The sequence below is a fragment of the Rhinolophus sinicus genome, chromosome 16 (assembly GCF_057876585.1).
Source record: "Rhinolophus sinicus isolate RSI-liver-muscle chromosome 16, RSI-T2T, whole genome shotgun sequence".
Classification (NCBI taxonomy): domain Eukaryota; kingdom Metazoa; phylum Chordata; class Mammalia; order Chiroptera; family Rhinolophidae; genus Rhinolophus; species Rhinolophus sinicus.
In genome coordinates, this window is record NC_142516.1 from 166,317,810 (window position 1) to 166,330,894 (window position 13,085).

At 41.4% G+C, this 13,085-nt stretch overlaps 1 protein-coding gene and 1 long non-coding RNA gene across 3 annotated transcripts in view; both read right to left on the reverse strand.

The window, feature by feature from the left end:
- The window catches only part of UCHL3 (ubiquitin C-terminal hydrolase L3), a 53,312-nt gene extending 50,404 nt beyond the window's left edge, over window positions 1–2,908 (reverse strand). The window contains exons 1-2 of one of the 2 annotated variants that reach the window (XM_088792928.1): window positions 2,705–2,908; window positions 2,579–2,590 (exon numbers count right to left, since the gene is read on the reverse strand). In XM_088792928.1, coding sequence (XP_088649054.1) covers window positions 2,579–2,590; window positions 2,705–2,746 — 54 coding nt within the window. In that variant the 5' untranslated portion in view covers window positions 2,747–2,908. The remainder of the gene's footprint in view (window positions 1–2,578; window positions 2,591–2,704) is intronic. The other variant, XM_019738157.3, reaches the window with a different exon arrangement.
- Window positions 2,909–4,184: 1,276 nt separating this feature from the next.
- On the reverse strand, window positions 4,185–13,056 carry LOC141571003 (uncharacterized). The gene is made up of 3 exons (XR_012495453.2): window positions 12,847–13,056; window positions 6,352–6,486; window positions 4,185–4,597 (listed from the first exon to the last, which is right to left on the reverse strand). It is a non-coding gene; the product is annotated as an uncharacterized LOC141571003 (long non-coding RNA).
- Window positions 13,057–13,085: the final 29 nt, after the last annotated feature.

The window sequence follows — 13,085 nt, forward strand, 5'->3', positions numbered from 1 at the left end:
TTATACTGATTGACTTTTGAATGGTATACCAACTTTACAATACCAGGAAACACTGTTCTTGGTCATGACATGTTATCGTTTTTATATACTGCTGCATTGTCTTTGCTAATATTTTGTTGAGGATATTTCCATCTATGTTCATGAAGGATGTTGGTCTTCAGTTTTTGTTATTATGGTTTGTCTGGTAAAGCTGACCATAAAATGGGTTGAGAAGTGTCCCCCCTCGTCTACATTTATGTATAACTGATATTATTTCTTCCTTAAATGATCCTCTCAAAAGATGCAGAAAAGTCATTTGAGAAAATTCAACACTGATACATGATAGAAACTCTTATCAAACTAGGAAAAGAAGGGAACTTTCTTTGCCTTATAAAAAGCATCTACCAAAACCCTACAGCTAACATCTCTAATGAGGAAAGATCAAATGTTTTCCCTCTAACAACTGGAAATCTCCATGCCATTCAATGTCGTGTTGAAGGTCCTAACCAGTGCAAAGAAAAAAAGAAAGAAAATGCATACAAATTGAAAAGAAGTAAAACAGTCTATTCACAGAGGATACGATTGTTTATATAGAAAATCCCAAGCATCTAAAACAAAAAGCCATTATAATAGGTAAATTCAGCAAGCAGCAGGATACAGAGTCAACATATAAAAATCAGTATTTCTATATATAGCAATGGACAATTAGAAATTAAGACTTTAAAACTGTTATCATTTACAATAGCCTCCCAAATCACTACTTAGGTATAAATCTAACAAAATATGTGCAAGATCTACACACTGAAACAAAACACTGTTGAAACAAATCAAAGTAAATGATGAGATGTACCATCTTCATGGCTTGCAAGACTCAGTATTGTTAAGATGCTAATTTTCCCCAAAATGAAGCTGTCAAGTTATGCACACATTCACCATCAAGTCAAATAGGACTTTTTGTAGAAATCGCCAAGCTGATTCTAAAATTTACATATAAAGGTAAAGTAACTAAAATAGCCTAAACAATTTTGAAAAATAAGAACAAAGTTGGAGGATACATACTATTTAATTTCAAGACTTACTATAAAACTACAGTAATCAAAACTGTGTGGTACTGATGAAAGAACAGATACATAGATCAACGAAACCGAACACTCTCCAGATATATGGTAAACTGATTTTTCACAAAAGGTGTAAAAATAGGGGTGGCCAGTTAGCTCAGTTGGTTAGAGCTCAGTGCTGGTAACACCAAGGTCGCCGTTTCGATTCCCACATGGGCCACTTTGAGCTGCACCCTCCACAACTAGATTGAAATAACTACTTGACTTGGAGCTGATGGGTCCTGGAAAAACACATTTAAAATAAATAAAGCTTTAAAAAAAAACACCTTTAAAAAAAGTGTTAAAATAGTTTTGGATTAAGTCTGAGAGAAATATGCTTCTTTTCTAGGGCATTAAATTAGAAATTGTAAATACTGACTTTCAGCCTGATGATTATTCTCACTTTACAAAGTGCTCAAAGTATGATAGGAAAAAAAAATGAACAGCAAATTTCAAAGGGGGTAAAACAAAAGAAAATTAACATCAATAGGAAATGCTACCCTAAGAATAAAAGATATATGTTGGGCTTTGAGCTTTTCCTATTTTTTTTCTACATTATAAATAGATAAGAAATAAGTCATTTCAAAAGCACATAGTAAACCTGAATAAAAAGACAAAGGTTTTGCTGCCAACATTCAAGTATTTCTATCTACTTTCTTATATAAAGAATTTTCTACAAGCTTTGAAAACCAAAAGGCAATTAAGTACGTGATGAATCGATATTCCTTAGTGATGGAGAAGAAAGATGTGGTGGTGGTGGTGGGGGGAATTGTATCATATAATAAACTAAGAGGGCAGTTAAAAGCAAACTAGCTGTTGCCCATGTAAGACAAAATACACCTGAGCAAATCAAAAGTTTATACCTGGTAGCATTGGTTCTTTTAATCGAGGAGCCCTCTCCCCTCCTTAAACTCCAACGTACAATACACAGGCGAACTTTAAGGGTTGTATGTGGCAAAGAATAGTGTGGGAACTATTATACTGAGCTTTCTATGTTATGAAAGCAATTAAATTCCAGTTTTATGAAACTGGAAGAGAAAGGGGGCGTGACGGGGAAGGGAAGTGACTTGATGGGGCAAGAGAAGATGATTTCATAGTGCAGGCGGTAGATGAAATTACAAGGACTGGGTGGGCGAGTTTATAAAGCTTGGAGTCAGGTAGTGTAGGCAAATTAGTCACCCAGGAGGTACAGGGGTGGGAAAATTATGGAATCTGCACGTGCAGGAAGCAAAAGAAAGAGGAAATGAGCAATAGGGATACAGAGTGAAATCTCTGAAACCCCGAAACCCCAGAAAATGTGATGACGGAGGAATGGGACCATAGGGAAGGGCTGAGACAGCTGGGAGCATCTTCAGGAGCCAGGTGGGAGAGGCACAGCCGTAAAATGGGAACACTCGCAAGAGGGACCGCCCGGGAATTAAATCCCAGACTCTTAGGGAGCGTGGAGGTGTAGATGGCCAGAGAGAACTCCAGGGTCTCGAGCGACAAGGCACTTCACTCACCTGGTTGGTGACCTGGAAACGAAACAGAGAACAGGATTTAGAGACAGACTGCCTTGAACTAGCTCCATCAACCCGGTTCCTTCTCCCCTGCCCGCGGCCCCAGGCCGAGATTAGAGCTGCTCTCACCTCGGGATTGGCCTCCAGCGGCAGCCAGCGCTGACGCTCCATGGCAGCTCCGCCGGGCCACTCTGCAGCTCTGACAGCCGTCGCCGTCGCAGCCGCGGCCGCTTCCGCCCCCGCGCGCCTTGACCTGGGATCTTCCACCCCACCGCCCCTCGGGAGGGGTGCTGAAGGACAAGAGAAGAACTTGAAAACACTTTAGCCCCTTTCGCGTTCCCTGCAAGGCCATATGTAAAGTTTTACATTTTAAATTAAGATACACTTGGAGAGAAAAAGAATAAGAGCCACCTCCCTGTTGCAGTAGGTAAAAAAAGTATATGAATCTGCAGCTCGCTCCCCCTCACGCTTGGACTCTTCCGATCCGGGCCGAGCTCTCCCGTGCTCGCATGCGCCTTGAGCTGGTCTGGGACCGCGTGCTCGCTGGCGCCCCCCATTCCTGCAGCGTCAGTCGGAGGCGATAGGGGGCGCACTACTGAGTCTCATTCTGAGAAGTAAGGGACACGGTAGCTGTCCATCTGAAGGTCTCGAGGCCAGAGGACGCCTGGGAGTTGTGCCCCAGAAGCTCCTTTGTCAAGGTGCAGAATGATGTGTTGACCTTGTCTGGTCTGCTATTGCAGAGGGCCGGAGTGGGGGTAGGGGGGTGGGGCATTTCTATATATCTACTCAGTTACATTTGACAAAAAAATATGTCAAATGCCTATTAGGAATCAGACGTTATACTAAGTGTTGGGTACACAGAGCTGAGACGTTATACTAAATGTTGGGTGGACAAAAGAACGAAGAATAATAAAGTGATACATATGTGGTAGTGTAGCATGAAGTGTGGTGGAGTGACAAAGAAGAGTAGCTGAAGGAAGAAGGGAGTGTCCAGAAGGATTCCTGAGGAGTGTGGACAGCTGGAGTGAACCCTTAACAGAGATTGACGTTAGCCGTGCGGGTGCCCTGAAGAAAATATGCATGGTGACAGCAGAACCTGAAAGATGGAAAGGCAGAGGTTAGAGGTGATGCTGGAGAGATAAGCAGGGACAAGCCAGTTGAGATATTTGGGCTTCATCTTGAAAACAGCAGGGAATCATTGAAGGATTTTAAGCATGATTTTCATATGTCTCATCCACCAGACTGTCAATTCCATGAGGCCAGCAGCAGCAGCTTTTTAAATTCTTCACATTGTTTCCCCACAGCCTAACCCGGTGCCTGATACATAGTAGATGCTCAATAAGTATTTGAGGAATGAATGGAATAATCAGACATACAGAAACACCATTTGTCAATAATGTAGAGAACTTGCAAGAGTGAAATGACGACATACTTAATTAAGGTAGTAGCCATGGAGACGGAGAGGCAGGCACAGATTAAAGAGACACTGTTTTAAAGGGGTTCCCTTTGCTGAGCAGGAATTGTCAATGGTAACTCCAAAGATTTGATCTGGGGTAGAGTGTATATTACTATTCTGCACCCAATAAAGGACATTCAGAGAGAGCAGGAGTTAAAGAGTGAGAAAAAGTTTATTTTATTATGGTGAGCTTGCCTTTCTTGGGAAACTTCTAACTCTCCCACTCATGTTTTTCTGGCCACTGTTCTTTGACCTCCAAGGAATTTCCAATCCCTGACTCCTCTTTTCCTTATCTATCTGATAGCTTGCTGCTATCCCCACTCAACTGTGATTTGGCAAATCTGAAATGTCCAGCTCCTGATGGGCAGCTGTAGTTGCATAATACTTAAGTTGCACGGCCAGGCTCTCCGTGGCAGGCCAGGAGCTGTTTTTCAAATGACTTGCTGTCAGAGGAATGGCCTTGCTCCAGGGCTTTAAAGTTCTGCACTGTGACTCTCCTGTGAGGGCTTGCCTAAGACTCCACACAGCATCCTTATCCATCACGGACATCTCGAGCACCCCTGGATCTGCGGAGACATAGAGCCAAACAGCAAGGAAGTTTTCATTCCAGCTTGGACCTGCTACATAACACTCTCTGGCTCAGAGACCCACTCAAACTGACAGCTGTCCATGTCACCCAATGAAAGTGTTGTAACTGTTTTCCAAGTGTGGCATATGCTGTCACCAAAAGCTAAAGAGACCCACCAAGTGCTCTGTCTCTTCCCAATTAATAGGAAATGCAAGGCGCAATAACTTTGTCTTCACCTTAGAGAGGTTGTCCCAGGATGCTCCCAGACTTTTGGACCCATATAAACCTTATTAATGTAGTAGGTCCCTAATCTTCATAGGGTTTAACTGCCACCACCACCACCACCACCACCACCACCACCGCCCGGCATGGATGTACCTACCATCATCTGAGGGCAGTGCTTCTCAAAGTTGAATGTGTATACAAATATCTGGGAAATTTGAAATGCAGATTTTGATTCAATAAATCTGAGATGGGGCCCAAGATTCCACGTTGGCCCCAATTTTTAAACCCTCACTTTATCCACATCCTTTGCCATATCCTCGTAACTTTGAAGTTTATCCCACTTAAGGGGCAAAGTAGTGTCGATACTCATTATTCAAAGTAGTGTCGATTCTGAATTTTGAATTTGCCTACTTACTAACATTTATTTGGTAATAAATCAATAACCGAAAATCAACACTCATGTCATTTTTGCGGTCATTCGCAGACATGAGTGAAGGAGTGGCAAAAAACTTGAATTCCCAGCTGAACTCAACCAGGCAATGCTGCTCTACCTTCTTGCTTCAGGTCTCATGCTGGAAACAAGTGTTCTTTTTGCAGTCTATTTAGTGCCACATTTTTGTGCTTTTTTTGGTGATGTCATTGTATATATATATGGCCTAAGCATTGTGCTGATGTGTTATCTAGTGTTTCTAAGTGCAGTAAGGCTGTGATGTGCCTCATAGAGAAAATACGTGGGTTAGATAAATTCCTTCAGGCATGAGTTATGGTGCTGTTGACAGTGAGTTCAATATTGATGAATCAATAATATATGTTAAGTGAGGAGTCTTTAAACAGAAACTCATAAAACAAGGTTGTGTATTGATCTGTTGATGTAAGTGTGACCAGAGGCGCCCAGAAACCTAACTTGTATTTCTCCTGGGAGCAATGATTCAGTGTTTACTAATTCAGTGCTCATGGTGAGACTTTAGATCATACCTATCACAAATAATGAGAATCAACTGTACATTTCCCAACTCTGACACTGAGTTCAGCCAGGCGACTTGTTTTGGTCAATAAAATGGGGCAGAAAGCACGGTGCACCAGTTTCAAGTCTGGGAGCTTGTGTTTCTGCTTGCTGTCTTGCACTTCTACCATAGAAAAGTGTGCTTGTGCTCGCACGCTGGTCCCAGGAACAGAGACACAGGGAGCACAGCCGAACCACCTGGGCTGAGCCTAGTCTAGAACCGCCAACCCACAGCTAAGCCCCAAGACACGTAAGCTAAATAAATGTCTGCCCGGAGTATGACATTGGGGACGTGTGGGCTTTTTCATTTCCATTTTACATAGCAAAAGCGAATTGCTATACCTGACAGAAATTTAAATGTTCGAATTAAAAGGAGTATCAGCTAATGGCTATGCCTGCCCAAAATTCTTTTTCTGTTTCCTTTTTAAAAAATTTCGTAGCCTGGGCCGGGATTGCGAGGCTCCGCGGGGCCAGGTCCCCGCATCCGGGTCGGGTTCGGGCCACTGTCGCCGAGCCGTACTCACCAGGGTCAGGCCGCAGTGCCGCCGCCGCTGCGGGAGATTCTCGCCCCGCAATTCGCTGTGCGGACCCCGCAGGAACAGCGCCGCCGCTTGGGGACTCCACTGCCTGGGTCACTGCCGAAAGGAGCCCACAAAATTCTGATGCCCAAATACAAAAGTGGAGTTTTACGAGTACCTCCAAAAATTTTTTTAAATGTACATGTTAATGCAACTTTAATTTGTTAATGAACCTTTTAATGATGTTAACTAAATGAGATGTTTTAACAATGAAACAATCATATATATTCACACTTGATTCAGGTTTTTACACGTAATAGAAATTTTGATATTCCTCATATATTTATTTGATCCTCACTATAGTCTGAAAAGTAAGCAGGTGAGATACACTTTTCACCATATTTCAAACAAGGTAACTGTGGCTTGGAGACTTGAAGGTGTTTCCCAAAGTGGCACAAGCGGCAGAATGGGACGTCAGCCTAGATTTCCTGCAGCCAGATCTAGGCTTGTTTACAAAGCAGGACAGAGGCAAGAGCAGCATGATGCTGACAAGCCAGGGAATGGTACCCAGAAATCGGGGGATTGGAGAAGGCTAAAAAGAAGTAAATAATCGGTAAATTACTCTGGGAACAAATCTGCCTCTATTATGGGCCAACAGTTAAACATTTCTTGTATATAGGACAGTGATTTTAAAATAAATGTGTTCTGAAATAAGTCGAAGTTTAATAGAGAATTGGGAGTCTTTAATGTAGTCTTTACATTATATATCCTATAAATTTTGTAAGTACAGTACTAACAAGGTGGAAAAAGTATCGTTGCAACAGCAGTGCCACAATTCCTCTTAGGAATGAACTGTCTATTCAGAAAAATTTTGCACCATCGATGAGCTGCTTAGATTGGAGACTGAGACCAAGGACATCAGCAACAGAGGGAGGACAGGCAACAGCAGATCGCTTCATGAGACAAGAGTGTAAAGAGGGCTGGAGAAGGAGGGAAGGAAAGTGGAAGAAAAAGAGAGGGAGAGAATGAGGGGGAAAATAAAAGGAGGTAAGACTGAGGAGCATGAAGAGCCTGCAAGAGGAAGAAACCCTGGAACTCAGTGGGAGGTCGAGATATTTCATTTTATTTTCATTGATCACTAATAAGTTTGAACATTTTTGAGGTTATTGGCTATTGTTTCACAGTGTTTTCATCCTCCATCCATCCTCAAATTCTTGCTCAAAACTCCTGTAACATTTATCAGCTATTTCAGTGCTTCCCAACCTTTTCCATCACAAGACACAGATAAAAAATATAACCCATGCACGTTTATTAACTTTAACATTAACAGATTGATTTTATGGTCATCAAAGAATATCAGCATTAGTTGCCATTTCCTACTTGACTAAACTCAGTTTTATTTTCTCAGCAACTGATGAAAATTCGACAGCTCCTATTCAAAAGCAGCGGGAAGTTTTTGACAAATTGATGTTTGTTTGATATCTTAACAAAAGTACTTGTGTCTCAAAACCTGCTCTCTCATCCTTATAAATTTGATGATTTTTCCACCTTAAACTGAAATAAGCAACCTTTTGGATTTATCTACTTAAGGCTCTCCATCTTTTTTAGGAACTGTAAATTATTTGGTTGCTTTGTAATAAAACGGAATTTTGGTCATTCCTCCAATAATCTATATTTGCCTTGCTGTTACAAGTTTACAACCCACTGTTCTCTTTCCATGCCTATTTCCATACCTGGTTAACTTTCTATTATGCCAAATCACAGCACAATCTTTTAAAAGATATTTTAAATGACAGTTAAATATAGTAATATACAGCCAACAACACCCATAACTTAATAGAAGTGTTGAATGGCTATGACCAAGTTCACGCATGTGCCTGCAAGAACAACTGAGCCTCAGCTGCTGCCCAGCTACCCATCACTGTAAGAAGCCATCTGATGCAATGTGTAGTACAATTTCTGAGATGTTAAATGTGAAAAAATACAATGCGAACAATTGATGAAATGTGGTATTTAATCACGTAAGATTGTCATCAGAGTCTTAACCAGCCCAAGCAATCTTCCAGACTCAGGCCCCACACTGCTTTCCTTAGGGCTAGGGGGATTAGTTTCTCCACGTCCCTATAACTCATTCATGGTGCACCAATGTGAATGCATACTATCTTATGTTATGTATCTTATTAGCAATATGTCTGCTAATATTTAGTCATCTGCATTGAGACTGCATTGCATTGCAAAACCACCATCTCTAAACAGCTTTTTTGCTGTACTTAAGGACATATCCAAACCTTACATAATTTGGCTTCACCTATCTGAATGATGGCTTAATAATTCTCCCTACTTGATCAGAAATTGTGACTACTATAATCTAGCTATGTTTCTATAAGCCATACACTTAACCTACTTAGGTCACTCTGTCAGGTGCCCTTAAGCCAAAAGTTGAAAACTATGTCATGCAGATATCAGGTAATTGTGTGAACTGGCCAGGTGGAATGAAAAAAGAATGTGGGGACAGTGACAAAAACTGGAACATGTAAAACCTATCTAAATGCATTCTCTTTCAGTTTCTGATATAGTTTGTTTTCTTTTCTTGGTTTTGATTTAAATATGTGGGTAGGCTAGATTTGGCCCAATGGCTAAGAATTTGTGTACTCTGCTTTAAGTTCTAAAACCTCTATGATTCTAGAATCAGTGACCCTGCTATATTCCTAGTTCTGCAACTTTGCTTATGCTGCCCTTTGATTACCTCCACTACCCATGCCCCCCCCATCCCCACCATAACACACAGAAGCACACACACAATCATTTATATTCTTGAATAGCCTGGAGTACAGACAGAACATTCAGTTAGCACAAGGTATCTGAGAAGGGTTTCAGCAGGCACTCTGGGAGTTCTGAATCTCTCTGGAGTTCTCTGAAATTAGGTTACACACCATGAATTAAAACCAGAGTTTGAAGTTTTACCTAGTAGCTAGGGGATATTGCTTAACGTTCCCAAACATTAGTTTTCTCATCTCTAAAGTGGACATAATGTGCAACCTAGATAACTTACAAGGCTTCTTTGGAAGATCGAATACCACGATGATGATAATAGGAGCTGGTAATTACCGAGTATTTCCTATGTTCAGGAACTTTGCTATGGGCTTTCATATGTGTTCCCATTTAACCTTTAATTAAAACTCTGTGAGACAAATATGAATAGCTCCATTTCCACAGATTAGAACGCTGATATCACAGAGGCTGCCTTTACTGAAATCACATAGCTGAGTGGTAGAAGACGGATTTAGATTAGACCTGTGTGACTCTAAGGCTTCCAGAACATCACGTTATCCTCCACTACCATAGTTTCCTATTGCTGCTGGAACAAATTACCACAGGCTTCGTTGCTTCAAACAACACAAATTTATTATCTTACAGTCTGAAGGTCACAAGTCTGAATTCAGTCTCACTGGGCTAAAATCAAGGTGTTGGTAGGGCTGTGCTCCTTCTGGAATCTATAGGAGAGAATCCATTTTCTTTCTCCTTTTCCAGCCTCCACCTGCCTTCTTTGGCTCTTGGCCCCCTTCCATCTTCAATGCCAGCCCTGGCTGGCTGAATCTTTCTCACATTGTATCACTGGTATTCTCTCTGACTCTAACTCTTCTGCTGCCATCCATCTTCCACGTTTAAGGCCTATCTAGGTAATCCAGGAACATCTCTTTATTTTGAGGTCCACTGATTAGCGAAGTTAATTCCATCTGCAACCTTAATCTTCCCTTGCAATGTAACATGACATATTCACAGATTCTGGAGATTTGAACATTGACATCCTTGGGGGGGCCATTATTCTGCCTACCACCACCATGTATAGTGTAGGGTTGTGTAGTGTAGTGTAGTGTAGTGTAGTTCAGTGTAGTATAGTAAATGTGTTTGGTGGACATCTATTGTTTTTGTTTTCCCAGAATCTTTTCGTCCAAGTTTTGTTGCATCATCCTCGCCTTTATCTCCTCACCCCTTTTATACATCTTCTCACGCCTTTTGTTGCTAGTGACTTTGCCAATCACACAATTCTACCTCTTGTGGCCACAACAGGAAACATGGGGAAAACACATTAATGCATCGCCCTACACCCAGTATTGGTCCAAGGAGTGGGTGTCTGACCCAAGCAGACATATCAAGGGTCCTCTCTGAGAACTGAGACAGAAGAGCAACTTCCTCTTTCTCCTTGAATCATTAACCATAGGCTGTAGTCACAGATCTAGTGGCATATACCTCTCCTGAATAACATGGAGAAACCTAAGACAATAAAGACAACAGACACACAGAAGGCCAGACCACAACTGAGAAACAGAAATGGGGCCCTTTAGCCCTTCAAGTCTCACAACTCTGTGGGATTCCTGAAATTGGCTTCACCTCTATATTTCAGAGGCCACCCCTATAAAAAAATAATTTCTGCTATTTTGCTCGGGCTAGTTTGAGTTGGATTGTATCATTTGGGAAAAAAAAAATCTAACATAGAAGCTTAGATTGAAGTATGACTTGCTTCAAGCGTGTCAATTTTGTTTTCTCCATTACACTGTAACGCTTGTGAGATCAGAGTTCATGCCATAGTTCTGTGGACATCCTCCTACACATCTGACAATACTAGGTTTATTGTAAGAGCTCCAGAAGTATTTTCTGATTTATGCCTCCTACACACGTCATCAGATAAAAATAAATACAACAGTTATGCTTACACATCTTTAATTTTGGTATTTTTCTTGACTCTATTCATAAAGTTCTGTATTTTCCAAGTCTGAAGCTTGTATACGTCTGACCTTTTCTGAGATGGAGGTCTTAAAAATAAATTCTTGATCACATGTGGTGCTGGAATGTCAGGAGCATAAGAGCAACAGAAAGGATTGGCAGAAATTGTCTTAAACACTACTGACATTTTACTCTCCCCAAATTAGATCAATAGATTTTTGGAAAGGGACACTCATGTCTAATTTAAATTTAAAAATAAATAAATAATGGAATGCATGAAAAATACAGAGAAATACAAAAATCAACTTTTTAATATATATCGTTTCACTTTTTGGAAGCCTTTTTATATAGCGAAGATTTATGTATGTGTGTGTGCACACATGTGCCTCTGTGTATGTGTGCATCCAGCCCTTCATGGAGCACAATCCCCCCACGGAACCTAATCTGATGGCAACTAAGGGCCACAGAGAAATATTCCCTGGCAAATGGAACTGATGCACTGACCAACGCGCTGCACCACTGTGCCCTATCTTTTCATCACTTCCACAGGAAAGAAATAATTGGATTCATTCAGGGACTATGTTCCCAAGCTAATTAGTACTTTGAATCAGGCCCAATAACCTGATTATTTTTTGGGCACAGATTGTGAGTGCTACATGCCAGGTACAGTCCTAGGGGCTTTACGCGCATTAACTACTGTATTTCTCCAACAATCAGATGAATGTGTCTGTGGTAGGCAGAATTTTAAAATATGTCCCTCTCTCCAAGATTCTCGTCTCCTGGTTATTCAATCAAACACAAATCTAGATACTGCTCTGAAGGGACTTTGCATATATACGAGTAATTAAGGTGATGGACTTGAAGCTAGGAAGGTTATCCTGGATTACATGAGTATGCTCAATGTCATCATTGGAGACCTTAGAAACAGAACTCTCTCACACTGGAGCCAGAGCAATCTGGTGATAGAAGAAGACAGAGGAGAGATAATGCAGAAGGGGAGGTCAGAGTGATTCAAAGTGTGAGGAGGACTTGACCTTCTATTAATAGCAATGAAGATGAAGGAAGAGGGCCACAGACCAAGGAATGCAGATGGCCTGCAGAAGCGGAGAACCCCATCCAAAAGCCAGCAAGGAAATGGGAACTGCATAGAACTGAGTTCTGCAAACAACCTGAAAGCAGATTCTCCTCCAGAGTCTCCAGTGAGGAACCAGTGCAATCCTGACATTGTACAAATGCGGTTCTACATTTGAGGTGACTAAGGAGACAAGATAACTACATTTAACAGGTGGTTCTTGATGAGATTCCGGTGGTGGGTGGGGTAGGGACAATTTTTTAAAATATTGAGGAAACTAAAATTTAAAGAACTGAGGAAATTTGAATTCGGCACCTTTATTAAATAATATTTATAAATACTAAATTTGAGTGTGATAGTAGTATTGTGATTTTTTAAGGAGAATGCCGTTGTTCTTAGGAGACACATGTTCAAGTATGTAGGGATAATGTGTCAGCATTACTATGTATGTAGCTAGAGTTAAAGTAAATGTGTAAAAATGTTAAGTGAATCCAGATGAAGTTCGTTGAACTATTTTCGCAACTTCTCTGAAAAAATTCCAAATTTTTCAAAATAAAAAGTTGGTAGGGAAAAAAATCGCTCTAGATATTCTGTAGAACGGATTTGAGACGAGTAGGAGGGAAGTGGGAAGACCAGACGGGAAGGTACTGCTGTAGTTAGCTTGAGAGCTGGAGTGGCCTGGGGATAAAGGAAAGTGTCCTCACCCTACTCACAGCCAGGCCGGTGAGGTAAATCCTAGGGACGGAAGCTGGTCATATAGGATGACGATAGTTCCCACAGGCACCGTCGTCGCAAGACAAACCTCTACGGCGAAGGAGGCGTGTTTTTCAGCCCCTGTCAAATTTCGTTAGAATTCATTACTCCCGCAGCTAGAAGCTCGCGCTCGCGCAGAGGGCGTCGAGTCCCAAATAGGAAGAGTCCACGTCTACAGCGTAAGTAGGGG